The sequence below is a fragment of the Oncorhynchus mykiss genome, chromosome 6 (genome assembly GCF_013265735.2).
Source record: "Oncorhynchus mykiss isolate Arlee chromosome 6, USDA_OmykA_1.1, whole genome shotgun sequence".
In the NCBI taxonomy this organism is placed as follows: Eukaryota; Metazoa; Chordata; class Actinopteri; order Salmoniformes; family Salmonidae; genus Oncorhynchus; species Oncorhynchus mykiss.
Genome location: NC_048570.1, coordinates 32,690,374 through 32,717,435, shown reverse-complemented (window position 1 = coordinate 32,717,435; position 27,062 = coordinate 32,690,374). Strand labels below are relative to the sequence as shown.

Below are 27,062 nucleotides of genomic sequence, written 5' to 3'. Positions count from 1 at the left end.
ACTAAGCACGCACCCCTGAGACGCCTCCGTATTGATGGTCAGTGTGATAGATGTGCTGTTGCCTACCCTCACCACCTGGGTGCGGCCCGTCAAAGTCCAGGATCCGGTTGCGGAGGGCAAGACATGATGGTGAACTGGCGTGCATAACTTCCTACGGTCTTATTACGCGGACATCTGACCACGTGTTCCACATTTGACTTGCCTCCTCTCAGCCAGTGGGATGTAGGCTGTTTTACATCACTGACACTTACTACCTATGGGTCTCGTGTGCCATTGATATGAAAGAGTCAACTCAAATCTTCGCAATGATAGGCAGCCAAAGGGTTTCCTTATTCTCTTACTGAGTAATTTATTTAGCCTACACTGTGCTTGTGCTGAAGTAGAATCATTGCACGGGTAGAACCCACCAGAGAACAGTCAGAAGACTTAGAGCGTCATAGAGCTCAGGGCTCTAAATAATAAATACCGGAACATGTCGTCGTCCCGAACAGAGTGAGCAGGGAATGTTTGTGTCAGGGACCAGGGTTAGGCCCTCACAAAGACATGGTGGAGGGAGCAGTAAGCTTGCTGGTGATTATGGAGCAGGCTAAGCTCATGCTGCCTGTGTTGTGTGTATTTAGACCAGCAGCTGGGAGGGAGGACAGGGAAAGGGTGACTGATTTCATCATGGTCCCTGATCTGTACTAAACAAAAATGCATAATTATGGATATGATTGTCATTCTCTTCATGGTGATGTATCCTAAATAGGTACACGTATATAAATATGCAATATCCTTCTTTGCATATTTGTGTATTATTCTACACACTGGCTATTTTTTTTTAATGACCTCTGCCCCAAACAAGACCAGTTTTGGTTGGACCAGACCAAATCTGAACCAATCATAGATGTCTATGGTTCACAAGTTTGAGTACAGTGTAAAAAAAGAGGGTAAATTCAGTGACAAAATTGTTTTAATCACTTAATAAATCATAAACAAAGTTGATATCAGTAAAAAAATAACTAATTAGGTTAACTTGTTACTTCTGTGAACTTTCATTTTCCTCCGCGAGGGAGAGAAATTAGAAAATATCTTAAAGGCGTGCCGCTCGACAACATCCAGTGAAAATGTAGAGCGCCAAATTCAAATTACAAAGATAGTAGTAGTAGTAGTAGTAGTAATAATAATAATAATAAACATTCATGAAAAATCAAGTTATTCATCGGTTAAAAGATTAACTTCTTGTTAATCCAGCCGCTTTGTCAGGTTTCAAAAAGGCTTTACTGGCGAAAGCATACCATGCGACTATCTGAGGACCGCGCCCCGCTTACAAAAGCATAGAAACATTTTCCAACCAAGCAGAGGCGTCACGAATGTCAGAAATAGCGATAAAATAAATAGCTTACCTTTGAAGATCTTCCTCTGTTGGCAATCCAAAGTGTCCCAGCTACACAATAAATGGTTGTTTTGTTCGATAAAGTCCCTCCTTATATCCCAAAAACTATGTTTTGTTGGCGCGTTTTGTTCAGTAATCCACTGGCTCAAAGGCGGTCAAAACATGCAGACGAATACATCCTAATAGTTCCGGTAAAGTTTGTCGAACCATGTCAAACAGTGTTTATAATTCATCCTCAGGTTGTCAATTATCTAAATAATTGATAATATTTCAACAGGACAATAGCGTATTCATAGACCACTTACCAAAAGGCCTTATTCTTCGTCGTTTTTCAAAAAACAAGCCTGAAACCATGTCTAGACTGTTGACATCTAGTGGAAGCCATAGGAACTGCAATCTGGGCTAAACCCCTATATAGTCAATAGGCTTTCAATGGAAAACCACTCGCATAAAAACAATCCCATTTCCTGGATGGATTTTCCTCGGGTTGTCGCCTGCCATATCAATTCTTTTATACTCACAGACATTATTTTAACAGTTTTAGAAACTTCAGAGTGTTTTCTATCCAAATCTACCAATTATATGCATATCTGGGCCTGAGTAACAGGCAGTTTACTTTGGGCACGTTTGTTGTCAAAACGCTTGTCAAAATACTGCCCCCTAGCCCAAAGAAGTTTTAGGAATTTCAAAAGAATTTCAAAGCACAGGGCAATGTTTATTAAACTTACTGAAAACAAAATATGAGTGTTGATATTAGTTGGCAGGCGTCTTCAACATTGTGTGTTGATGTATTTCTAATAACTTTTAAGACTTTTCTGGTATCTGTTTGACCAGAAATCAAAGCCTTTGTTTATTTCAAATTTTTATGATGGAAAAGGGTTGAAAAATGTTTAATTTCTGAAAAATAGACACCCAATTTGACATGCACCTATGAACCTCAGATGTTGGTGCTCATGGATCATTTTACATGGAAATTACCTTAGATAATGACCAACCACACGTGCTTTCTGTTACAGGACGAATACACCAAGCCATGGTCACATCGTTGAATGAAGACAACGAGAGCGTCACCGTGGAGTGGATAGAAAATGGAGACACAAAAGGAAAAGAGGTAAAGAAGCCTAGCTAGGGCATCGCACCACAGCTGTCATCCACTCAGCTCTTAGGCATTGAGCTCTATGAATAATGCATCTGAAGACATTGTAGAGCTTTGGAGATCAGTCTTCCTGCATGTTCTACAGTTCCGCCAGACATCACTCTCTGCCCTGAATATACATGAGTTCAGAAATCCTTACAGCAGTCATATTTCCTGAGCTTTGCTGTTGAATACAGATGTTTCTTGTCTTACTGCTCTGCTCCTCTGAGCTACACAGATGTGCCTCCCTGCCCTCTATACACTGTAACATGGGCTCATTCTTCACTTTCTAGCTCAGCTAACCAAACCATCAGTCCTCCTAACTTGCTATTATGAAAAATTGAATTAAACAATGCCTGTAATGCTTTCAGTTTGACTTTTGCTTTCAAAAGCAGCTCAAACAGAGAGTGTAAGAATGAACTTCATAGCTGTTGGTTATTTCCGTGCATTACAGAGAAACAATGCATACTCTAGATTGTCCTTTCAGCCAAGCAGTGCCGTGGTATGATATGTAAAGTATATTGTGTTAATTCTCCTGCTGAATATTGACATTGAAGAATATGGCTCGAAGGATAATTAAAAAGGGTGAAACCAACTGGTGGTGGACTCCGCAGGAAGTTCCAGTGACATTGGTACAATTTTCTGTTAGAAGGTTTGGTAATGACCATTAGGAGACAGATGTACATTGACAGTCCTTTACTTTCATTGCCACACCAGACAGACACGCACACACACCAGAAGGGTAAAGAGAACAGTCTAGTGGAAATGTTGAGAAACGACTGTATCAGTTATCTACAATTACAGTAACACACTCTTCTCTCTGTCCAGATTGACTTAGAGAGTATATTTGCACTAAACCCAGACGTGGCCCCAGAAGAAGAGACTGCCCCCAGCCCAGAGACCCCGCCTCCACCAACGCCGACCTCTGTGAAGGTCAACAAGATCCCCAAGGTGAGCTCAGTTTTGTTTTGTTTTCTGTTATGGACTGCTAGTATAACCACCGCAGGGTGAAGTCTGCTTGTGCAGTGAGTGTCCTCAGTGGCAGAAGAACCACTGAACAGAACAATGGACGCTCCAGTAATAAGAAGTCATCTGATTCTCAGTATTTGTCCATTTTTATAACCCTTATTTTGCAGTCATGCGAGTTAGAAGTGTTCAACTCTTCAGGCTTGTGTTCTAGCAAGCTCGGTGAAATCTCTCTCGTAAACCATGACTACTGTTTAATCCTCATGTACTTCAATTATTTTTGTCTAAGTGTTTATCTTACCTCCATCTTTTCTTTTGCAGAACCGACGAACAATAGCACCCACTAAGAATGACACTCCGTCCAGGGATAACAGAGGTGTTCTGAGTGACCATTGACAGTTTTTATTTTATTTGTCTTGGGTGCCATGTTTGATGTGTATAATATAACTCTAACCTCTGACCTCTGTTGTTGTGCTGGGTTCCACAGTGGTGTCGACCAGGGCCAGACCAACTCAGCCCCAGCAACTAGAGCCTGCTCCCCCTCCCCCCGTCCAGCCAGCCCAGCCCACCCAGGCCCAGACAGCCCAACAGTTAGCCAACGGTAGGAACTACCTACATCCATTTATGGAGGATTTACATTTTGAGTTATTTAGTCTTAGCAAAAATGGAATGTTCTTTCATTTTCACCCTCTTAAACAAGCACTGGGACTTTTTTATTTTATTTAATGTATGTTATGTGTATGTTATAGAATTTTACCAAAAGACTTGATGTTCCTGAATTTCTAAGTTTTGTCGATCATATGTGTATCACAGAAGCGTCAATGCATCATCTAACAAGAAAGGAGTTTGGACAGCTTTGTATGTATCAACTCTCCCAACCCCAATGGTTTATGTTGTTGTGGAACCCTTCCGCTTGCCTCTGAAGAACCTGTAGTTTGTGATTACTACTCACCTTAAAGGCTTCCGCTATATTCAAAGCAGTAATAGGAAAGTATAAATGTAATTCAGCTAGCAGACAGGCTTTCTGGATTTACAGCAGAAAACACTGATTATAGCGCTGCTATGGTCCCCTTTTAAATTCCACTGAGTCTCTCTCTCTCTCTCACACACACACACACACACACACACACACACACACACACACACACACACACACGGGCTCGTGGTAATGGCTGGAGTGGAATGGTATCACATACATGGTTTGTTGCCATTCCATTTGCTTTGTTCCAGCCATTATTATGAGTCGTCCTCCCCTCAGCAGCCTCTACTGATACATACAGTGCCTTCAGAAAGGATTTATTTCACATTTTGTTGTTACAGCCTGAATTAAAAATGTAATTCAAGATTTTTTTTCTCACCCATCTAGACACACAGTACTCTATAATGGCAAGGAGAAAACAACATGTTTTTAGAAATGTTTGCAAATGTATTGAAAATTAAATACAGATATCTAATTTATTCACACCCCTGAGGCAATACATGTTAGAATCACTGTAACTAGGCCACTCAGGAACATTCTATGTCGTTTTGGTAAGCAACTCCAGTGTATATTTGGCCTAGTGTTTTAGGTTACTGTCCTGCTGAAGGCTGGATTTGTCTCCAGTGTCTGTTGGCAGGCAGTCTGAACACCAGGTTTTTATCTAGGCTTTTGCCTGTGCTTAGCTCTATTCCCTTTTTATCCTAAAAAACCCTAGTCTTTGCCTATGATAAGCATACCCAATAACGAGAGTGGTAATCAGTGATGTGTTGGATTTGCACCAAACATAATGCATTGCATTCAGGATATATAGCTACATTCTTTGCCACGTTTTTTTTGTGTGCATTTTTTAAATTCTTCCTTTTCACTTGATTTTAGTATTGTAGAGTAACGACAATGTTGTTGATCCATCCTCAGGAGAAAACTATCACAGCCTTTAAACTGTAGTTGTCTTAAATTCACCATTGGCCTCATCTACCAATAGGTGCCCCTTTGCGAGGCATCGGAAACCTCCCTGGCCTTTGGTTGAATCTGTGTTTGAAATTCACTGCTCGACTGAGGGACCTTAAAATTATCTGTATGTGTGGGGTACAACTTTGCGGTAGTCCTTCAAAAATCATGTTGAACACTATTATTGCACACAGAGTGAGTCCATGCAACTTATGTGACTTGTTAAGCACATTTTTACTCCTGAGCTTATTTAGGCTTGCCATAACAAATGGGTTGAATACTTAATGACTTAAGACATTTTGGCTTTTAATTAATACATTTATTTTTTACATTTATTTTCTAAATATTTTACAAATATATAAACACAACCATTATGGGGTTTTGTGTGTAGGCCATTGACACATTTAAATTAAACAATTTAAAATTCATTCTTTAACACAACAAAATGTGGGAAAAGTGAAGGGGTGTGAGTACTCTCTGAAGGCATTGTACGTACAGTACCAGTCAAAGGTTTGGACACCTACTCATTCAAAGGTTTTTCTTTATTGTTTACTATTTTCTACATTGTAGAATAAAAGTGAAGACATCAAACTATGAAATAACACACATGGAATCATGTAGTATCCAAAAAAGTGTTAAACAAATCTAAATATATTTGATATTCTTCAAAGTAGCCACGCTTTGCCTTGACAGCTTTGCACACTCTTGGCATTCTAGTTTTGATGTCTTCAATATTATTCTACAATGTAGAAAATAGTAAAAAATAAAGACAAACCCTTGAATGAGTAGGTGTGTCCAAACGTTTGACTGGTACTGTACATACAGTGCATTGAGAAAGTATTCAGACCCCTTGTCTTTTTCCACATTTTGTTACGTTACAGCCGTATTCTAAAATGGATTAAATACATATTTTTCCTCATCAATCTACACACAATACCCCATAATGACAAATCAAAAACAGTTTGTTAAATTTTTTGAAAATGTATTACAAATAATTCCGAGCCTTTGCTATGAGACTCAAAATTGAGCTCAGGTACATCCTGTTTCCATTGATCATCCTTGAGATGTTTCTACAACTTAATTGGATTACACCTGTGGTAAATTCAATTGAATAGACATGATTTGGAAAGGCACACACCTGTCTATATAAGGTCCCCCCCGTTGACAGTGCATGTCAGAGCAAAAACCAAGCCATGAGGTCGAAGGAATTGTCTGTAGAGGCCCGAGACAGGATTGTGCCGAGGCACAGATCTGGGGAAGGGTATGAAAAAATTGAAGATCCCCATTTAAAGGTCTCCAAGAACACAGTGGCCTCCCATCATTCTTAAATGGAAGAAATTTAGAACCACCAAAACTCTTCTTAGAGCTGGCCGCCCGGCCAAACTGAGCAATCAGGGGAGAAGGGACTTGGTCATGGACGTGACCAAGAACCTGATGGTCACTCTGAAGGAGCTCCAGAGTTTCTCTGTGGAGATGGGAGAACCTTCCAGAAGGACAACCATCTATGCAGCACTCCACCAAAAAGGCCTTTAGGGTAGTGTGGCCAGACGGAAGCTGCTCCTCAGTAAAAGGCACATGAGTTTGCCGTTTTGAGTTTGCCAAAAGGCATTTAAAAATACTCAGTTTATGAGAAACAAGATTCTCTGGTCTGATGGAACCAAGATTTAAGTCTTTAGCCTGAATGCCAATCGTCACGTCTGGAAAACATGGCACCAACCCTACGGTGAAGCATGGTGGTGGCAGCAATATGCTGTGGGTTTGTTTTTCAGCGGCAGCGACTGGGAGACTCGTCAGGATCGAGGGAAAGATGAACAGAGATCCTTGATGAAGACCTGCTTCAGAGCGCTCAGGACCTCCAACTGGGGCAAAGGTTCACATTCTAACCGGACATTGACCCCCAGCACACAGCCAAGACAACGAAGGAGTGGCTTCGGGACAAGTCTCTGAATGTCCTTGAGTGGCCCGGACTTGAACCCGATCCACCAGACCCTCTTGAGACCTGAAAATAGCTGTGTACCAACGCTCCCCATCCAACCTGACAGCACTTTAGAAGATCTGCAGAGAAGAATGGGAGAAACTCTACAAATACAGGTGTGCCATACCACCTTATAGCATCATACCCAAGAAGACTCGAGGCTGTAATCACTGCCAAAGGTGCTTCTACAAAGTACTTTATAAAGCGTTTGAATATATGACATTTCAGCTTTTTATTTTTAATACATTTGCAAAAAATCTACTGTTTTTACTTTGCCATTATGGGGTATCGATACAATCCTTTCTTGGAGATCTACGGACAATTCCTTCGACCTCATGGCTTGGTTTTTGCTCTGACATGCACTGTCAATGGGTGGGATCTTTTTATATAGACAGGTGTGTGCCTTTCCAAATCATGTCCAATCAATTGAAGTTACCACAGGTGGACTCCAATCAAGTTGTAGAAACATCTCAATGATGATCAATGGAAACAGGATGTACCTGAGCTCAATTTCAAATCTCATAGCAAAGAGTCTGAATACTTTTGCAAATTGTTCTAAAACCCTCTTTTTGCTTTGTCATTATGGGCTTTTGTGTGTAGATTGATGAGGGAGAAAAAACTATTTAATCCATTTTAGAATAAGGCTGTAACAACATGTGGGAAAAGTCCAGGGGTCTGAATACCTTCCAAATACACTGCACACGAACACACACACACACGCCTTTGACACTGCAGTTTTCCCTCAGTAGGTCCTAGCAGAAACAATTGTATTTTTAATTTCCTTCCACTCCCCCTTTGTGTGGTTATCTGCCACCACCAGTGGAATCGGAGACAAAGACAATCTCTTAGCGCTCTCTCAATCCTGTTCCCGCCGGCCTGCCTAGCCTGTCTCTGACCTGGCCCTGCTCCCCCAGATTACTGCAGATTATTAATCTTTGCTCTCTGCTTTGAATGACAAGCCTGCAGGCGTTCGGATGGGCTGTATGCTGGAGGAATGGTTGCGGTGGTGCTCAGCCGGATATCTTTGGGTCTGGTGGAATCAGAAGGGATTACTGACCCTCATTTTATACTGTCCTCTTTTCGTAATCCGATGTGGGTGTTCAAGTGATGAATTGGGTTTCTATGTTCTAATAATCATATTGGGTGTTTCTGTGCGTTTCAGAGTCAAACTAATGTGAGGGGGGGATTTATTGAACTTTTGAGGAACCTAGAATGAAAGTCCCCTATGTACTCATGTCTCAGCTTTCCCCAGTCAAGAAGCAGCGATTTGACTGTTGTTGTATCAGTGGTTTGTCAGTCAAGAAGAGCCCTGTACTAGTGTAATAGTATAGTAATGTGAATTGTTAGCAGGGAGCTGCAGGATCTGTCATAAAGCCCTTTAGAAATGCAGACTTTGAGAGCTGGAGGCCATGTGTGTAGAGCTGCTGTCCCCCTGGGTGCTAGCTAGGCCCAGTCCCCCAGCCAGACACCACTCTGTTAAGTTAAGGGAAATGCCAGAAGATGGTGAGAGGAAGAGATCCCTTTCAGATAGGCTGAGGGTGTGTATGTTCTGTGAAAGGCAGCATTTGTGACGGCCTTTCCTGTTCCTTTTGCCTGTGTTTTCTGTTCCTCTGTGGCAGCGAGGAGGAAGTCCAACTGTGTGAAGGAAGTGGAGAAACTGCAGGAGAAGAGGGAGAGACGACGGATACAACAACAGGAGCTGAGAGAGAAGAAAGCACAGGTACAGGGGAATCCTCCTCCTATCCTCTGACCCCCTCCCTCCATATCTTCTCTAATACCTTTTTATTTTATAAAATGAGAGAATTTGCTCACTTATTTAACCTCCTCTATAGCCACGTTAGTCGTTGAAAACATTGTCTTTCGTGGTTACTTGAAAAATGAATGAACGCATACATTGAACAGTATCTTAACTCTTTCCGTCTCAGGAGGTGGACACCACCGTCCCGAACTATGAGATCCTGTATATGATCAGAGACTTCCGTGCCAGTCTGGACTACCGGCCGCTGTCCACCGCAGACCTGGTGGGTACAGACGACACTCTCTCTGTCCAAATAGAGGATAACCCACAACGGCCTGATCAATTTGTTTTTATTTTGTCAGATTGAAGAGCACAGAATATGTGTTTGTGTGAGGAAACGTCCACTCAACAAGAAAGGTAAGGAGGACTACCTTCATCAAACAGAGCCTTCAATCATAGATGAGGAACGGATCATGAGTTTCCCTACAATGAGCCTTTGGACGGTCCGAATCGGTCATATTCAGGTATTTCCTTATGGCCCGCGCTCAGGGAAACAATCTTCTTTGTATCCTTTCGTTAACATGGCCGTGTGTGTTCCAGAGCTGACCATACGGGACCTGGATGTGATCACCATCCCCAGTAAGGATGTGGTGATGGTCCATGAGCCCAAGCAGAAGGTGGACCTGACACGCTACCTGGAGAACCAGACCTTCCGCTTCGACTACGCCTTCGATGACAGCACCACCAATGAAATTGTTTACAGGTCAGACAGAGAGTGGGCGGTTGTTGCAGTAGAACAACTGTTTTGTTTGACTTGTGGTAATGTATGTTTTTACTGGAATTCAGTCCAGGAGGACTGCGTGCTTTGGATTTGTGTGTGTGTATAGAAAGTATTTTGATGGCGTGTGTTTGTTAGGTTGTTTTTAGATGGAATGTGTTCAAGTGTGTGTTTTGCTAGACTGTGTGTTTACACACATACACTGATGCTTGGATGTGTGTGTGTTTCCTTTACAGGTTTACTGCCAGGCCCCTGGTGGAGACTATCTTTGAGAGGGGCATGGCCACGTGCTTCGCCTATGGACAGACTGGTAGTGGCAAAACACATGTGAGCCAGACACCCACACCACACACACCAGCCTCCTCATCTCGGCTGCTGATTCGTGCCAGTTATTTCAGCACTCAATTAACAATAACATACATCAGCGACATCCAAGTTCAGTGTGTACAAGCGTTGTTGCATTTCCATTTCTTAAAGGCCTAGATATTTTTTTTATTCATCTTTCAACCCACAAGCAGAACTGTGAATATTGGGGTCTTTGTTTTTCAGACTATGGGTGGAGATTTTTCTGGAAAGAACCAGGATTGTTCTAAAGGAATTTACGCATTAGCAGGCAAGTGATTCTTAGTGGACTATTATGAGGTTTGGTGGTGTACTGCTCAGATCCTATTAAAATGGTAAAACTCTTTATATTTCCCCTTTGTCCTCATTCAGCTCGGGATGTGTTTGTCATGTTGAAGAAACCCTGCTACAGGAAGTTAGAACTTCAGGTGTACGCAACTTTCTTTGAAATCTACAGTGGAAAGGCAAGTGATTTAATGACTTGTTTATTGAGCATAAACTTGTGGTTGTAGGTGTTTGACACGGACTGTAATGGGAAGGTATGTGTATTGAGCCAGTGGGTGGTTATGTCGACAGTGACAAACTAGTTTTGTGTTAAGTTGACCGTGTGTGGTTGTGTTGTGGTCTTATAGGCGTTTGACCTGACTGTGTCTGTGGCTGTATTGTGGTTGTGTAGTTATTTGTCTGATGGTTCTATTAAACGTGTGTAGTTTCAGGTGTTGGAGGATGGTTGTCATTTGTTCACCTGTGTGTGGTTGTGGTCTGTTGACCTGAAAATGTGGGGTTGTGCTTATGTTGTGTAGGTCTTTGACCTGTTGAACCATAAAGCCAAGCTGAGTGTATTAGAAGATGATAAGTCTGTGGTTATGGTGTGGTCCGGTCCTATAGGTGTTTGACCTGCTGAACGGTAAGGCTAAGCTCCGGGTGTTGGAGGATGGGAAGCAGCAGGTGCAGGTGGTGGGGCTGCATGAGAGAGACGTCAAATGCACAGAGGACGTCCTCAAACTCATAGAAGTGGGCAACAGCTGCAGGTATTTGTGCAACATCCCAGAGTTTCCCTAAGTGATGACATAAACATCGATCTTTAAAATGTTATTGTGCATTACATTTAAACTCTGTCTCTGTCCCTCTTTCTCTGTCCTTCTCCATTTCTCTCTCTCTCAGAACGTCAGGTCAGACTTCGGCCAACGCCCACTCGTCCCGTAGCCATGCAGTGTTCCAGATCATTCTAAGGAGGAAGGGGAAAATGCACGGCAAGTTCTCCCTGATCGACCTGGCGGGGAATGAGAGGGGTGCCGACACGTCCAGCGCCGACCGCCAGACACGCCTGGAGGGAGCCGAGATCAACAAGAGCCTGCTGGCACTAAAGGTCAGAAGGGAAAGGTCAGCGGGAGCTGCAGAGGAATCTGACAGAGCCCAAATTGACCAGTTTATTAGGTACACCCATCTAGTTATGGCTTGGACCCCCCTTTGCCTCCAGCTCAATTTGTATCAAGGGACCTAACGTGTGCCAGGAAAACATTCCCCATACCTTTACATGACTCAACATGAACCGGGATTTGTCGGACCACGCAATGTTTTTCCACTCCTCAATTGTCCAGTGTTTGATCTTGTTTTTAGTTGATAGGAGTGGAACCCGGTTTTGTCATCTGCTGCAATCGGCTATCTGTGACAAGGACTGACGAGTTGTGTGTTCAGAGATACCGTTCTGCACACCACTGTTGTAATGCGCTGTTATTTGCCTGTTTGTGGCCCGCCTGTTAGATTGCACGATTCTTGCCATTCTCCTTCAACCTCTTATCAACAAGCTATTTTCTCCCACAGGACTGCAGCTTACTGGATGGGTTTTGTTTGCTGCACCATTCTCGGTAAACCCTAGACGTGTGTGTGTGTGTGTGTGTGTGTGTGTGTGTGTGTGAAAAGCCCAGGAGGCCGGCTGTTTTTGAGTTACTGGAACTGGCGCGCCTGGCACTGACGATTGTACCACGCTCAAAGTTGTTTAGGTCACTGGTTTTGCCCATTTCTACTGTTCAATCGAACAGTAACTGAATGCCTCGATGTCTGTCTGCCAGCTTTATATAGCAAGCCATGGCCACTTGACTCACTGTCTGTAGGCGTGAACCATTTTCGTGAATGGGTACCTAATAAACTGTCCACTGAGTATGTCGCGCAGCTGACTGCGGAGTGTGGTGATGAATGGGTTCAGTCTATCGCCCTGATGAGCCCTTCCCTGCTAGTTGGCAACAACAGCAGGATAACGCTGGTTAAAACTTGTAAAAGGAAGTGGGGTGTATTTCTATGTGCGAGGGAGAAATAACTTGTTAGTATTGGTCACCATTTAGATTTGGTCACCATCTCCATTTTGTTCCATCCCACTTGATTGTAGTTTAAGTAGGATAGCAGCCAATACACGAGAAATAACTTGTAATATTGGTAGTACCATCAGCGATTACAGCTCCACCGTGTGCTGTCTGACATGTTTTTTTGATTCAGCTGAGCAGAACTAGCAGTCCTAGTTGGAAATAACTTAATGTTATAGAAATGGTCAAGTGCATTTTTCCTGTCCTCCTCTATCAGTATGTGTATATCTGTCAGTCACCCAGCCAGTCAGGCCTTGCAGTAGACTGACAGTAGCTCATCATGTCTCTCTTTAACCCTACCAGGAGTGCATCAGGGCGCTGGGGCGGAACAAACCTCACACTCCGTTCAGGGCCAGCAAGCTCACCCAGGTCCTCCGAGATTCCTTCATAGGGGAGAACTCCCGCACATGCATGGTGAGTTCATCATTAGTTATTGGATTTGGTAATTGGTGATTTCACTCTCTTTGTACTTCCCTTACCGCCACTGAGTTTCTCCTTACCTCTTGTCCCATCCAGATAGCAACTATCTCTCCTGGTATGACGTCCTGTGAGAACACCCTCAACACGCTACGCTACGCTAACAGGTGGGCACACGCGTTACAGCTGGCCATGGGAATCTGTCTCGTACACCTGTGCTTTCCAGCTGCGATCCGCAGAGAACTCTAGTCTGGGGGGAAAAGGAATATAGGAACATCTTATTTGACCACTCTCCCTTTAGGTTTCTATGGTAACTGATCACACCCACAAGGTGTAGCAATGACCTTGAGGTCTTCACTGTGCTCTTATACGCAGTGTTGTTGTGCTTAGCTATGGGCAGATAATACTTCTGAGCCTCAATAGACAGAATTAGGTATATCTGCCTGCAGCAGTTTGATCAGATGTAGGCTACATATGTGAAAGACTGAAGGAGTGCCGCTGTGGTGGTGGTGGTGAATGGAAAATAACTCTTGTCTGTAGCTCTGTGTCCTGACCCTCGTCTCTTCTCTCGTCTTTCCTGCTCCCCCTCCCCTCTTCCTGCTCTGGGCCTGGTGCTGTGCAGAGTAAAGGAGTTTGGGATCAGTCCCTCAGACATCCCCTTCTCCCAGGGCGGTGGAAGTCGCTCGGAGCTCTCGGAGCTCTCGCCCACCTATGAGTATGATGACTTTGCTACCTCTCCCAGCAGGTCAAGCACTTTCCCATTGCGTGCGCGCACACACACACACTGCAGACCTAACTTTTCTGTTGCCCACACATACACTTATCTACATGCATTTCCTGTATGTATACAGTGCCTTGCGAAAGTATTCGGCCCCCTTGAACTTTGCGACCTTTTGCCACATTTCAGGCTTCAAACATAAAGATATAAAACTGTATTTTTTTGTGAAGAATCAACAACAAGTGGGACACAATCATGAAGTGGAACGACATTTATTGGATATTTCAAACTTTTTTAACAAATCAAAAACTGAAAAATTGGGCGTGCAAAATGATTCAGCCCCTTTACTTTCAGTGCAGCAAACTCTCTCCAGAAGTTCAGTGAGGATCTCTGAATGATCCAATGTTGACCTAAATGACTAATGATGATAAATACAATCCACCTGTGTTTAATCAAGTCTCTGTATAAATGCACCTACACTGTGATAGTCTCAGAGGTCTGTTAAAAGCGCAGAGAGCATCATGAAGAACAAGGAACACACCAGGCAGGTCCGAGATACTGTTGTGAAGAAGTTTAAAGCCGGATTTGGATACAAAAAGATTTCCCAAGCTTTAAACATCCCAAGGAGCACTGTGCAAGCGATAATATTGAAATGGAAGGAGTATCAGACCACTGCAAATCTACCAAGACCTGGCCGTCCCTCTAAACATTCAGCTCATACAAGGAGAAGACTGATCAGAGATGCAGCCAAGAGGCCCATGATCACTCTGGATGAACTGCAGAGATCTACAGCTGAGGTGGGAGACTCTGTCCATAGGACAACAATCAGTCGTATATTGCACAAATCTGGCCTTTATGGAAGAGTGGCAAGAAGAAAGCCATTTCTTAAAGATATCCATAAAAAGTGTTGCTTAAAGTTTGCCACAAGCCACCTGGGAGACACACCAAACATGTGGAAGAAGGTGCTCTGGTCAGATGAAACCAAAATTGAACTTTTTGGCAACAATGCAAAACGTTATGTTTGGCGTAAAAGCAACACAGCTCATCACCCTGAACACACCATACCGACTGTCAAACATGGTGGTGGCAGCATCATGGTTTGGGCCTGCTTTTCTTCAGCAGGGACAGGGAAGATGGTTAAAATTGATGGGAAGATGGATGGAGCCAAATACAGGACCATTCTGGAAGAAAACCTGATGGAGTCTGCAAAAGACCTGAGACTGGGACGGAGATTTGTCTTCCAACAAGACAATGATCCAAAACATAAAGCAAAATCTACAATGGAATTGTTCAAAAATAAACATATCCAGGTGTTAGAATGGCCAAGTCAAAGTCCAGACCTGAATCCAATCGAGAATCTGTGGAAAGAACTGAAAACTGCTGTTCACAAATGCTCTCCATCCAACCTCACTGAGCTCGAGCTGTTTTGCAAGGAGGAATGGGAAAAAAAATTCAGTCTCTCGATGTGCAAAACTGATAGAGACATACCCCAAGCGACTTACAGCTGTAATCGCAGCAAAAGGTGGCGCTACAAAGTATTAACTTAAGGGGGCTGAATAATTTTGCACGCCCAATTTTTCAGTTTTTGATTTGTTAAAAAAGTTTGAAATATCCAATAAATGTCGTTCCACTTCATGATTGTGTCCCACTTGTTGTTGATTCTTCACAAAAAAATACAGTTTTATATCTTTGTTTGAAGCCTGAAATGTGGCAAAAGGTCGCAAAGTTCAAGGGGGCCGAATACTTTCGCAAGGCACTGTATATTAGTTGTAAAATACACATTAAACACTTCTTCTTTGTTCCATCGTTCTCACCAGTCTCTGGAGGACTTGTTCACACGTCTTCTTTTCCTTCTCCTTTTATTTCATCTCCATGACACGTTCTTTCATCCTTGGCATGCGTTTCTCCTTTCATCTCTTGCTGTGCTGAGGTTGTGCTAACTGTGAATGCTGCTGTTCTTCTCATACTCTCTCATGGACGATAACAGGCGCGTGTGTGTGTCTGTGTGCATTTGATCAAATAATTTCTTGGTGTTTTCACTTGGTTGAATATAATCTGTTATGATACATGACACCATAAACAGTCAGTCCTATTAGTTAAACCTCTAAGGTCAATGTCCATGCCCCCTGCGGAAATTAATTAGCTTAATCCAAATATCCCCATTTAAAAATCTGTCTGTTTTAAGCTAGATATGTTTTTTGGCAGTGGGTGCGTCTCAATCCACCGCATCCGCCTATATAACTTCCACATCTGTGGTAGAAGGTGACAGAGCTAGAAAGGTGTTTGTCAGACCCTGCGACATCCGTCTTCTCACAAAATTGTCCGTAGTGTCTGAACGGTTTGGCCTACAAACTATTACGTTTTTCTCTTCAACCCCCACAAGCATCTTGGGACTCATCTGAAGTTGTTTTGCTCTAGGATGCCCACTGGCCTCACAAGACTCGTCTGAAGTTGTTTTGCTCTAGGATGCCCACAGGCCTCACAAGACTCGTCTGAAGTTGTTTTGCTCTAGGATGCCCACAGGCCTCACAAGACTCGTCTGAAGTTGTTTTGCTCTAGGATGCCCACAGGCCTCACAAGACTCGTCTGAAGTTGTTTTGCTCTAGGATGCCCACAGGCCTCACAAGACTCGTCTGAAGTTGTTTTGCTCTAGGATGCCCACAGGCCTCACAAGACTCGTCTGAAGTTGTTTTGCTCTAGGATGCCCACAGGCCTCACAAGACTCGTCTGAAGTTGTTTTGCTCTAGGATGCCCACAGGCCTCACAAGACTCGTCTGAAGTTGTTTTGCTCTAGGATGCCCACAGGCCTCACAAGACTTGTCTGAAGGTCCAACCTATCAGTTGAAAAAATATATGGAAGTACTGTATATATGGAGACTGTTTAGTGACAAGAATAAGGGATTAAATACATAATAAATGACATGTTTCCAGATCTTATGTCTCTCAGATATAGGATAGACACTTCAAAACGAACTTCCTTTAGTTTTTAGTTTTTTTTGGGGGGGGGAAACTATCTGTTCCATGTAGGGAATCTGTTATTCAATGCGTTTGTATGGGCTAATAGCAGTAAGGCCAAATACAACTTTTTATCAAATTATTGTTTTATATATGTATTTATTTTTTAAATATTTCATGGGGTCTTAAAATTCAAAATCAAATAGCAAAATTATCCTTGATATTTGGTATTTATTAGGATCCCCATTAGCTGCTGCAAAAGCATCGGCTACTCTTCCTGGGGTCCACATGAAACATGACAGGACAGAAATGGATGCATTTAAAATGTCACACACAGCCTACATATCAGTACATACAAACAATATCTAGGTCTAATACATAGTACAGTGCAAATTACAATACAAGATATATTAAAGGTTCTGTCTCTTCACAGTCCCCTTTGTGCAGTAAGGTGTTATTTTATTTATTTTTTAAATGGTTTTATTGCTAGCTTGAGTTACCGGCTGTGGCAGAGTTCCATGTAGTCATGGCTCTATTTAATACTGTGTGTTACCCCGCCTCTGTTCTGGACCTGGGGACTGTGAAGAGACATCTGGTTGCATGTCTTGTGTTGTACCGATGAGTGTCTGAACTATGTGCCAACCGCTTCAACAGACAGTTCGGTACCTTCAACAGATCAAACCGTTGCACAAAGACCAATAGTGATGCAGTCAATCTCTCCTCTTTGAGCCAGGAGAGACTGAAATGCATATTACTGACACTTTCCCTCAACGTACATCTAAGTGCGATACATGCTGCTTTGTTCTGGACCAACTGCAATTCACTTATGTCCTTCTTTGCCGCAAATGTCCACACAGCTGGGCAGTACTCCGGGTGCGATAAAACTAGGGCCTGTAGGACCTGTCTGGTCAATTGAGATGTCAAGAAGGCAGAGGAATGCCCCATCATGGACAGACCTCTTCCCATTTTAGCAACCATTGAGTCTGTTTTGACCATGACAGCTTTCTATCTAGGGTTTACACCCAGTTTAGTCTCCTTAACTTGCTCAATAGCCACATTTTTCAATATTAGATCTAAACGAGGTTTAGCGTTGAGCAAGTGATTTGTCCCAAAAAGGTTTTTGGGTTTTGAGATATTTAGCACAAGCCTATTACTAGTTACCCATTCTAAAACTGACTGGAGCTCTATGTTAAGTGTCTGTTATTTATTTTACTGTTGCAGCGGACGTGTATACGGTTGAGTCGTCAGCGTATATACAGTTGAAGTCGGAAGTTTTCATATGCTTAGGTTAGTCAATAAAACTTGTTTTTCAACCACTCCACAAATTTCTTGTTAAACTATAGTGTTGGCAAGTCGGTTAGGACATCCACTTTGTGCATGACACGAGTCATTTTTCCAACAATTGTTTACAGACAGATTATTTCACTTATAATTCACTGTATCACAATTCAAGTGGGTCAGAAGTTTACATACACTAAGTTGACTGTGCCTTTAAACAGCTTGGAAAATTCCAGAAAATGGTGTCATGGCTTTAGAAGCTTCTGATAGGCTAATTGACATCATTTGAGTCAATTGGAGGTGTACCTGTGGATGTATTTCAAGGCCTACCTTCAAACTCAGTGCCTCTTTGTTTGACATCATGGGAAAATCAAAAGAAATCAGCCAAGACTTCAGAAAAAAATGTTGTAGACCTCCACAAGCCTGGTTTATCCTTGGGAGCAATTTCCAAACACCTGAAGGTACCACGTTCATCTGTACAAACAATAGTACGCAAGTATAAACATGGGACCACGCAGCTGTCATATCGCTCAGGAAGGAGACGTGTTCTGTCTCCTAGAGATGAAAGTACTTTGGTGTGAAACGTGCAAATCAATCCCAGAACAGCAGCAAAGGACCTTGTGAAGATACTGGAGGAAATGGGTACAAAAGTATCTATATCCACAGTAAAACGAGTCCTATATCGACATAACCTGAAAGGCCGCTCAGGAAGGAAGAAGCCACTGCTCCAAAACCGCCATAAAAAAGCCAGACTACGGTTTGCAATTGCACATGGGGACAAAGATCATACTTTTTGGAGCAATGTCCTGTGGTCTGATGAAACAAAAATAAAACTGTTTGGCCATAATGACCATTTTTAATGTTTGGAGGAAAAAGTGTGAGGCTTTGCAAGCTGAAGAACACCATCCCAACCGTGAAGCACGGGGATGGCAGCAGCATGTTGTGGGGGTGCTTTGCTGCAGGTGGGCCTGGTGCACTTCACAAAATTGGATGCAATCATGAGAAAGGAAAATTGTGTATATATTGAAGCAACATCTCAAGACATCAGGAAGTTAAATCTTGGTCGCAAATGGGTCTTCCAAAGGGACAATGACACCAAGCATTCTTCCAAAGTTGTGGCAAAATGGCTAAAGGACAACAGTCAAGGTATTGGAGTGGCCATCACAAATCACATCCAAATCAAATGTATTTATATAGCCCTTCTTACATTAGCTGATATATCAACGTGCTGTACAGAAACCCAGCCTAAAACCCCAAACAGCAAGCAATGCAGGCGTAGAAGCACGGTGGCTAGGAAAAACTCCCTAGAAAGGCCAAAACCTAGGAAGATACCTAGAGAGGAACCAGGCTATGAGGGGTGGCCAGTCGTCTTCTGCCTGTGCCGGGTGGAGATTATAACAGAACATGGCCAAGATGTTCATAAATGACTAGCATGGCCAAATAATAGTAATCACAGTGAACAGGTTAGGGTTCCATAGCCGCAGGCAGAACAGTTGAAACTGGAGCAGCAGCATGGCCAGGTGGACTGGGGACAACGAGTCATCATGCCAGGTAGTCCTGAGGCACGATCCTAGGGCTCAGGTCCTCCGAGAGGGAGAAAGAAAGAGAGAATTATAGAGAGCATACTTAAATTCACACAGTACACCAGATAAGACAGGAGAAATACTCCAGATATAACAGACTGACCAACCCAGACAGGAAGACCACGTCAGTGACTCAACCCATTCAAGTGACGCACCCCTCCTAGGGACGGCATGGAAGAGCACCAGTAAGCCAGTGACTCAGCCCCTGTAATAGGGTTAGAGGCAGAGAATCCCAGTGGAGAGAAGGGAACCGGCCAGGCAGAGACAGCAAGGTTGGTTCGTTGCTCCAGCGCCTTTCCGTTCACCTTCACACTCCTGAGCCAGACTACACTCAATCATAGGACCTACTGAAGAGATGAGTCTTCAATAAAGACTTAAAGGTCGAGACCGAGTCTGCGTCTCTCACATGGGTAGGCAGACCATTCTATAAAAATGGAGCTCTATAGGAGAAAGCCCTGCCTCCAGCTGTTTGCGTGGAAATTCTAGGGAGAATTAGGAGGCCTGCGTCTTGTGACCGTAGCGTACGTGTAGGTATGTACGGCAGGACCAAATCAGAAAGATAGGTAGGAGCAAGTCCATGCAATGCTTTGTAGGTTAGCAGTAAAACTTGAAATCAGCCCTTGCCTTAAAAGGAAGCCAGTGTAAGGAGGCTAGAATAATATGATACATTTTTTGGGTTCTAGTCAGGATTCTAGTAGCCATATTTAGCACTAACTGAAGTTTATTTACTGCTTTATCCGGGTAGCCGGAAAGTAGAGCATTGCAGTAGTCTAACCTAGAAGTAACAAAAGCATGGATACATTTTTCTGCATCGTTTTTGGACAGAACATTTCTGATTTTTGCAATGTTATGTAAATGGAAAAAACTGTCCTTGAAACAGTCTTGATATGTAAGTCAAAAGAGATCAGGTTCCAGAGTAACGCAGGGGTCCTTCAGTTTTATTTGAGATGACGGTACAACCATCAAGATTTATTGTCAGATTCAGCAGAAGATCTCTTTCTTTCTTGGGACCTAGAACAAGCATCTCTGTTTTGTCCGAGTTTAAAAGTAGAAAGTTTGCAGCCATTCACTTCCTTGTCTGAAACACATGCTTCCAGCGAGGGCAATTTTGGAGCTTCACCATGTTTCATTGAAATGTACAGCTGTGTGTCATCCGCATAGCAGTGAAAGTTAACATTATGTTTTTGAATGACATCCCCAGGAGGTAAAATATATAGTGAAAACAATAGTGGTCCTAAAACGTAACCTTGAGGATCACCGAAATGTACAGTTGATTTGTCAGAGGACAAACCATTCACAGAGACAAACAGATAAGATAAACCAGGCCAGAACTTGTCCGTGTAGACCAATTTGGGTTTCCAGTCTCTCCAAAAGAATGTGGTGATCAATGGTATCAAAAGCAGCACTAAGGTCTTGGCGCACGAGGACAGATGCAGAGCCTCGGTCTGACGCCATTAAAAGGTAATTTACCACCTTCACAAGTGCAGTGTCAGTGCTATGATGGGGTCTAAAACCAGACTGAAGCATTTCGTATACATTGTTTGTCTTCAGGAAGGCAGTGAGTTGCTACGTAACAGCTTTTTCAAAATTTGTTGAGAGGAATGGGAGATTCGATATAGGTCGATTAGTTTTTTATATTTTCTGGGTCACGGTTTGGCTTTTTCAAGAGAGGCTTTATTACTGCCACTTTTAGTGAGTTTGGTACACATCCGGTGGATAGAGAGACGTTTATTTTGTTCAACATAGGAGGGACAAGCACAGGAAGAAGCTCTTTCAGTAGTTTAGTTGGAATAGGGTCCAGTATGCAGCTTGACGGTTTAGAGGCCATGATTATTTTCATCATTGTGTCAAGAGATATAGTACTAAAACACTTGAGTGTCTCCCTTGATCCTAGGTCCTGGCAGAGTTGTGCAGACTCAGGACAACATAGCTTTGGAGGAATACGCAGATTTAAAGAGGAATCTGTCATTTGCTTTCTAATGATCATGATCTTTTCCTCAAAGAAGTTCATGAATTTATTACTGCTGAAGTGAAATCCATCCTCTTGGGGAATGCTGCTTTTTAGTTAGCTTTGTGAACGTATCAAAAATAAATTTTGGATTATTTTCCTCAATTAAGTTGGAAAAATAGAATGATCGAGCAGCAGTGAGGGCTCTACAATACTGCACTGTACTGTCTTTTCAAGCTAGTCGGAAGACTTACAGTTTGGTGTGGCCCCATTTCCGTTCCAATTTTCTGGAAGCTTGCTTCTGAGCTCGGGTATTTTCTGAATACCAGGGAGCTAGTTTCTTATGTCAAAGCCCTGACCTCAATCCTATAGAAAAGTTGTGGGCAGAACTGAAAAGGCTTGTTCGAGCAAGAAGGCCTACAAACCTGACTCGTTTACACCAGTTCGGTCAGGAGGAATGGTCCAAAATTCACCCATCTTATTGTGAAAAGCTTGTGGAAGGCCACCCGAAACGTTTGGCCCAAGTTCAATAATTTAAAGGCAATGTTACCAAATACTAATTGAGTGTATGTAAACTTCTGACCCACTGGGAATGTGATGAAAAAAATAAAAGCTGGAATAAATCATTGTCTCTACTAGTATTCTGACATTTCACCTTCTTAAAATAAAGTGGTAATCCTAACTGACCGGGGCATTTTTAGTAGGATTAAATGTCAGGAATTGTGAAAAACTGAGTTTAAATGTATTTGGCTAAGGTGTATGTAAACTTCCGACTTCAACTGTAGACACACAGGCTTTATTCAAGGTCAGTGGAAGATAATTTGTAAAAAAACAATGGCCCTAGCCGGCTGCCCTGCGGTACACCACACTCAACTGAATTTGCATGAGAGAAGCTCCCATTAACAAAAAAAACTATTTTCTATTAGATGGGTAACACACTCAATCCATCATAAGTATGACTTACTTAAAACAATTCCATATAGCTTAGTAGTAAAAATATGAAGAAAAAAATGTATTCCTGAAATGTCTTAACTCTCAGATATTGGGCAGACACTTCAGAACAAACTTCCTTTAGACTTTTTGGGGAGACTATCTGTTCAATGTAGTGAATCTGTTATTAAATGTGATTGTATGGGCTAATAGCAGGCCAAAAATATTTTCCCATAAATATTTTGTATATATTTTTGATACTTCAAGGGGTCTTAAAATTCAAAATCCAAAAGCAATGTGATCCTTGGTATGACCTTAACAATTCCATATGCTTAGTAGTACCCTCCCCCGGCTTACAGGGCTTAGACTCTTATGGGTTAACACCTAATATTTGACTGATCAGTTTATACGGTGTTGGAGGATAATGCCGTGGCTAAGTACATGCATGCCACAGATGCAATGAGACCAGCCGGTTTGTTCCACCTCCCACTGCTACAGTAGTAATCCCAGTCCCCACCCAGTCAGTCAGTGGGTCAGACACAGGTCAATAAGGTCATTTTCACTGTACTGGACCTTATCAGCTCAGTCACACCTCATTAAATACAAGCCCAGATTCTAGCAGTGTAAACAGGCCTGGCCTTATGGACTGTCCACAGCACTCATTGTGCTCTACATGCAAGTAGCCTGAGTACCAGTATATTTGTGCTATCATGCCAACTCCTTGTCACTCATTCTCGTGCAAAACATGGCTAACATGCAAGAGCCCAGTTGAAACAGGTTCTATAGCATTATCAGTTAGAGATACTTTAGTGGGGAACAACTGAACAAGCACTCCAAATTTGACTAACCTTAGCTATTCTTTTCATATTGCTTAATTCGGTTTCATCAAGGGGGGAAAAAAAGGGAGTTTCACTGTGAACTAAAATGGAGTGTCTTTCTGCTGGCTAGAGTTAAAGGCAACCAATAAGACACAGATGGAACCCCGTTGGCTGTGCATGGTGTCATGATGGTGTCTTGGCATCTATTCAATGGGCCAAAACATTCAGTCAGAAATGTATTGCATAGAACTTGCATGACTTAATATAGAAATTACTGTGACTACCTCCATCATTCTGAATGTTGGGCCCTTAGTGAAGATGCCCATGTTGAGTGTAGTGTACTTAACTGGGCTGAGCAGCAGTTTGTTAGCTGACCGAGGGTGTTGATTGACCCACAGAGTGAAGGAGCTGACGGTGGACACTAATCAGGTGATAGAGGGGGTCCGGCCCAACATCCATGTGGTGGACCAGCTGGATGATGACTGGGACCACCTGGGCAGCTCCCCCCAGAGAGATGACCTCAAACTGCTCTGTGAGCAGAACGTAAGCTACACTCCTATGCTCACACACGGCATTTATCCTCAATGGTTTTCTTACTGTGTGCATGCATTTGCATCCATTTCCCCAATAGAGGTGTTGTGTCTGATGCTGGTTGTGTGTCTTGACTGTTTTCTCTCCCCAGCTGGAGGAGGTGTCCCCCCAGCTCTTAACCTTCCATGAGGCTGTCTCTCAGATGGTGGAGATGGAGGAACAGGTGCTGGAGGACCACAGAGCTGTCTTCCAGGTCAGGCTACATTAACAACTGGCTCCTTTTAGATCCTTTCACATATAGTTAGTTAGGAGGCTCGAACTCTGAGATGAATGAATCTGCAAGCTTGAGGTCCTGTGAAGTGTGGCGCCACTATCCATGAAATGCTCTAAATCAGGTTCTTCAAACTAATGTGATGCTGACTCTATAGGAGCAAAATAATTGATTGAGGAATATATTTCAGTGGGAAGATGAGATGAGTAAGTGAGATGCTAATGTGTGTGTTGCAGGAGTCTATCCGGTGGCTGGAGGATGAGAAGGTTCTGCTGGAGATGACTGAGGAGGTGGACTATGATGTGGATTCTTACGCCACTCAGCTGGAGCAGATCCTGGATCAGAAGATTGACATCCTCACGGAGCTCAGAGGTAGGCATGGACATAAATGTTATTAGTGACATGGTACCGTTTGTCTGATGGAAGAAAATCTCTTAGGGATGAGGGAGAATTTGAACTCCTGGCCTATGCAAGACAGCATTTGTATTATTTACCTCCTGAGGTTCTTTTTCAATCTTTTGTTGGTTTGTCTCTATGCAGATCACCGTTGACATTAATTCGTAGGTTCACTTTTATTAATGTGAATCATGGTATTTTTTGATAAACAATAATATCTAATCCACTGTCTGTGCTCCTCTTTCCTCAGATAAAGTCAAGTCGTTCCGCTCGTCACTCCAGGAAGAAGAACAAGCCAGTAAGCAGATCAATCCTAAGAGGCCGCGTGCCCTGCTGTAGACCAGGCCAGGGAGGGGTGTGTGGAGGGGCAGTGGCACATACAGGAACATATACACTAGATGCACTATATATACAAAAGTATGGACACCCCTTCAAATTAGTGGATTTGTGGACTTACTGAAGAGCTCAATGACTTTCAATGTGGCACCGTCATAGGATGCCACCTTTTCCAACAAGTCAGTTTGTTAAATTTCTACCCTGCTAGAGCTGCCCCGGTCAACTGTAAGTGCTGTTCTTGTGAAGCATTTAGGAGCAACAACGCTCAGCCGCCAAGTGGTAGGCCACAAGCTCACAGAACAGACCCGCTGAGTGCTGAAGCGTGTAAAAAATCATCTGTCCTCTGTTGCAACACTCGCTACCGAGTTCCAAACGACCTCTGGAAGCAACGTCAGTAATAGAACTGTTCGTCGGGAGCTTCATGAAATGGGTTTCCATGGCCGAGCAGCCGCACGCACACAAGCCTAAGATCACCATGGGCAATGCCAAGCGTCGGCTGGAGTGGTGTAAAGCTCGCTGGCATTGGACTCTGGAGTATTGGAAACGTGTTCTCTGGAGTGATGAATCACTCTTCACCATCTGGCAGTCTGACTAACGTATATTGGTTTGGCGGATGCCAGGTGAACGCCACCTGCCCCAATGCATAGTGCCAACAGTAAAGTTTGGTGGAGGAGGAATAATGGTTTGGGGCTGTTTTTAGTGGTTCAGGCTAGGCCCCTTAGTTCCAGTGAATTTTAACGCTACAGCAAACAATGATATTTTATACGATTCTGTGCTTCCAACTTTGTGGCAACAGTTTGGGGAAGGCCCTTTCCTGTTTCAGCATGACAATGCCTCTGTGCACAAAGTGAGGTCCATACAGAAATAGTTTGTCAGATTGGTGTGGAAGAGCTTGACTGGCCTGCACAGAGCCCTGACCTCAACCCCATCTAACACCTCTGGGATGAATTGGAATGCTGACTGCGAGCCAGGCTTAATTGCCCAACATCAGTGCCCGACCTCACTAATGCGCTTGTGGCTGAATGGAGGCATGTCCCCGCAGCAATGTTCCAATGTCTAGTGTAAAGCCTTCCCAGAAGAGTGGAGGCTGTTATAGCAGCAAAAGGGGATCAACTCCATGTTAATGCCCATGATTTTAGAATGAGATGTTCGACGATCAGGTGTCCACATACTTTTTGCATTGTAGTGTACTTAACACAGCTGTCTCACCCTGTCACAACCGCCTGTGAAAAGACAAAGGAAAGGACTCATTTGTTTACCAATCAGGGTCACGGATGTCACCAGAAATAACTGGAGGGGAATGCAACCTTGGATCCATTTTTTTTGTTGTTGCTGATTTAAAATGTTCAGTTTTTTTTCCTGTTCTAATTTTATTTATTTACTTCTCTTTTTTCCCGTATTTCTTTAAATTGAACGGCTGTTGACTTTGCTTCATCATAGACTTCTCCATGTTGGTTGTGCTTTAGGGTTCTACGATACCAGTGTTGTGGATTCTGGTAGGTCTGACTGACATGCAGCCATGTGCCACTCTGTATGTTGGCCTCGATCATGCATGTGGCTGGGTCACTCCTCAGTTAACACTCTACAGCATATAGATGTTACTCTGTAGGACCAGTCTTTCTCTTGCTCCTCTGAGTTTGAGAGGTGTCAAATCAAGCTGTGCTTCTCGTGTTGTCTTTCCTCCCTCTTGTATCCATGTTTTTTCCTCAAAGAACAGTCTATAGTTTGATTCAGTTGTGTTCATGTTTTGTGGCGACCCCAGTTAATTTGTTACCCCTTTTACTTTTATACTGTGAAGTCATTTTTCATTCACTTTGTAAAAAAAAAAAAATGGAACAAAAACCACTAACAAATGTATAGTAAAAACCACTGACCTACTGCTGCATATGTTACTCAGTGTTTGCACCAGATGTAACATTGGCTCAATAAAGAACCACCTGTTTTGATTTGAACTTTGACCTGCACCAATGAATGGTGCAGTGTGGTGACATTTAATTCTTTATATGGCATTAGAACCTCTAGTCTTCCCTTGAGCTCTGAAAGAAATGCATGTGGTCAAAATACGACAAAGGATGTAGGGCTGACTAGGGCTGACTAGCTGACTACTGAAAATGTTTGTTTTTCAGTCTTCATACGTAGGTAGTAAAGGCTCTGACAGTGGTTGATAATGATAGGCTTTACATTTGTCTGCTTAGTAAGCAGTGTGATGTTCTGTGTTTGTAGGGCCCAGAGAGACAGCAAAAGTTGCCAGGAAGGGAGACTGTGGTGACTCTGGCCCTGTCACT

At 43.0% G+C, this 27,062-nt stretch overlaps 1 protein-coding gene across 4 annotated transcripts in view; it reads left to right on the top strand.

Annotated features, from left to right (window-relative positions):
* LOC110525785 (kinesin-like protein KIF2A) overlaps positions 1–26,729 on the top strand; it is a 39,970-nt gene extending 13,241 nt beyond the window's left edge. Inside the window, exons 2-21 of one of the 4 annotated variants that reach the window (XM_036979931.1) lie at positions 2,392–2,486; positions 3,339–3,461; positions 3,798–3,852; positions 3,964–4,077; positions 8,998–9,098; positions 9,304–9,399; positions 9,479–9,533; positions 9,717–9,879; positions 10,131–10,221; positions 10,444–10,507; positions 10,609–10,700; positions 11,125–11,267; positions 11,401–11,605; positions 12,900–13,010; positions 13,113–13,180; positions 13,636–13,728; positions 23,642–23,786; positions 23,926–24,027; positions 24,282–24,417; positions 24,692–26,729. In XM_036979931.1, coding sequence (XP_036835826.1) covers positions 2,392–2,486; positions 3,339–3,461; positions 3,798–3,852; positions 3,964–4,077; positions 8,998–9,098; positions 9,304–9,399; positions 9,479–9,533; positions 9,717–9,879; positions 10,131–10,221; positions 10,444–10,507; positions 10,609–10,700; positions 11,125–11,267; positions 11,401–11,605; positions 12,900–13,010; positions 13,113–13,180; positions 13,636–13,728; positions 23,642–23,786; positions 23,926–24,027; positions 24,282–24,417; positions 24,692–24,780 — 2,141 coding nt within the window. In that variant the 3' untranslated portion in view covers positions 24,781–26,729. Of the gene's footprint in view, positions 1–2,391; positions 2,487–3,338; positions 3,462–3,797; positions 3,853–3,963; positions 4,078–4,282; positions 4,335–8,997; positions 9,099–9,303; positions 9,400–9,478; positions 9,534–9,716; positions 9,880–10,130; positions 10,222–10,443; positions 10,508–10,608; positions 10,701–11,124; positions 11,268–11,400; positions 11,606–12,899; positions 13,011–13,112; positions 13,181–13,635; positions 13,759–23,641; positions 23,787–23,925; positions 24,028–24,281; positions 24,418–24,691 lie in introns of those variants that run through there. The other 3 variants (XM_021606212.2, XM_021606214.2, XM_036979932.1) reach the window with 3 other exon arrangements.
* The last annotated feature ends 333 nt before the right edge of the window (positions 26,730–27,062 follow it).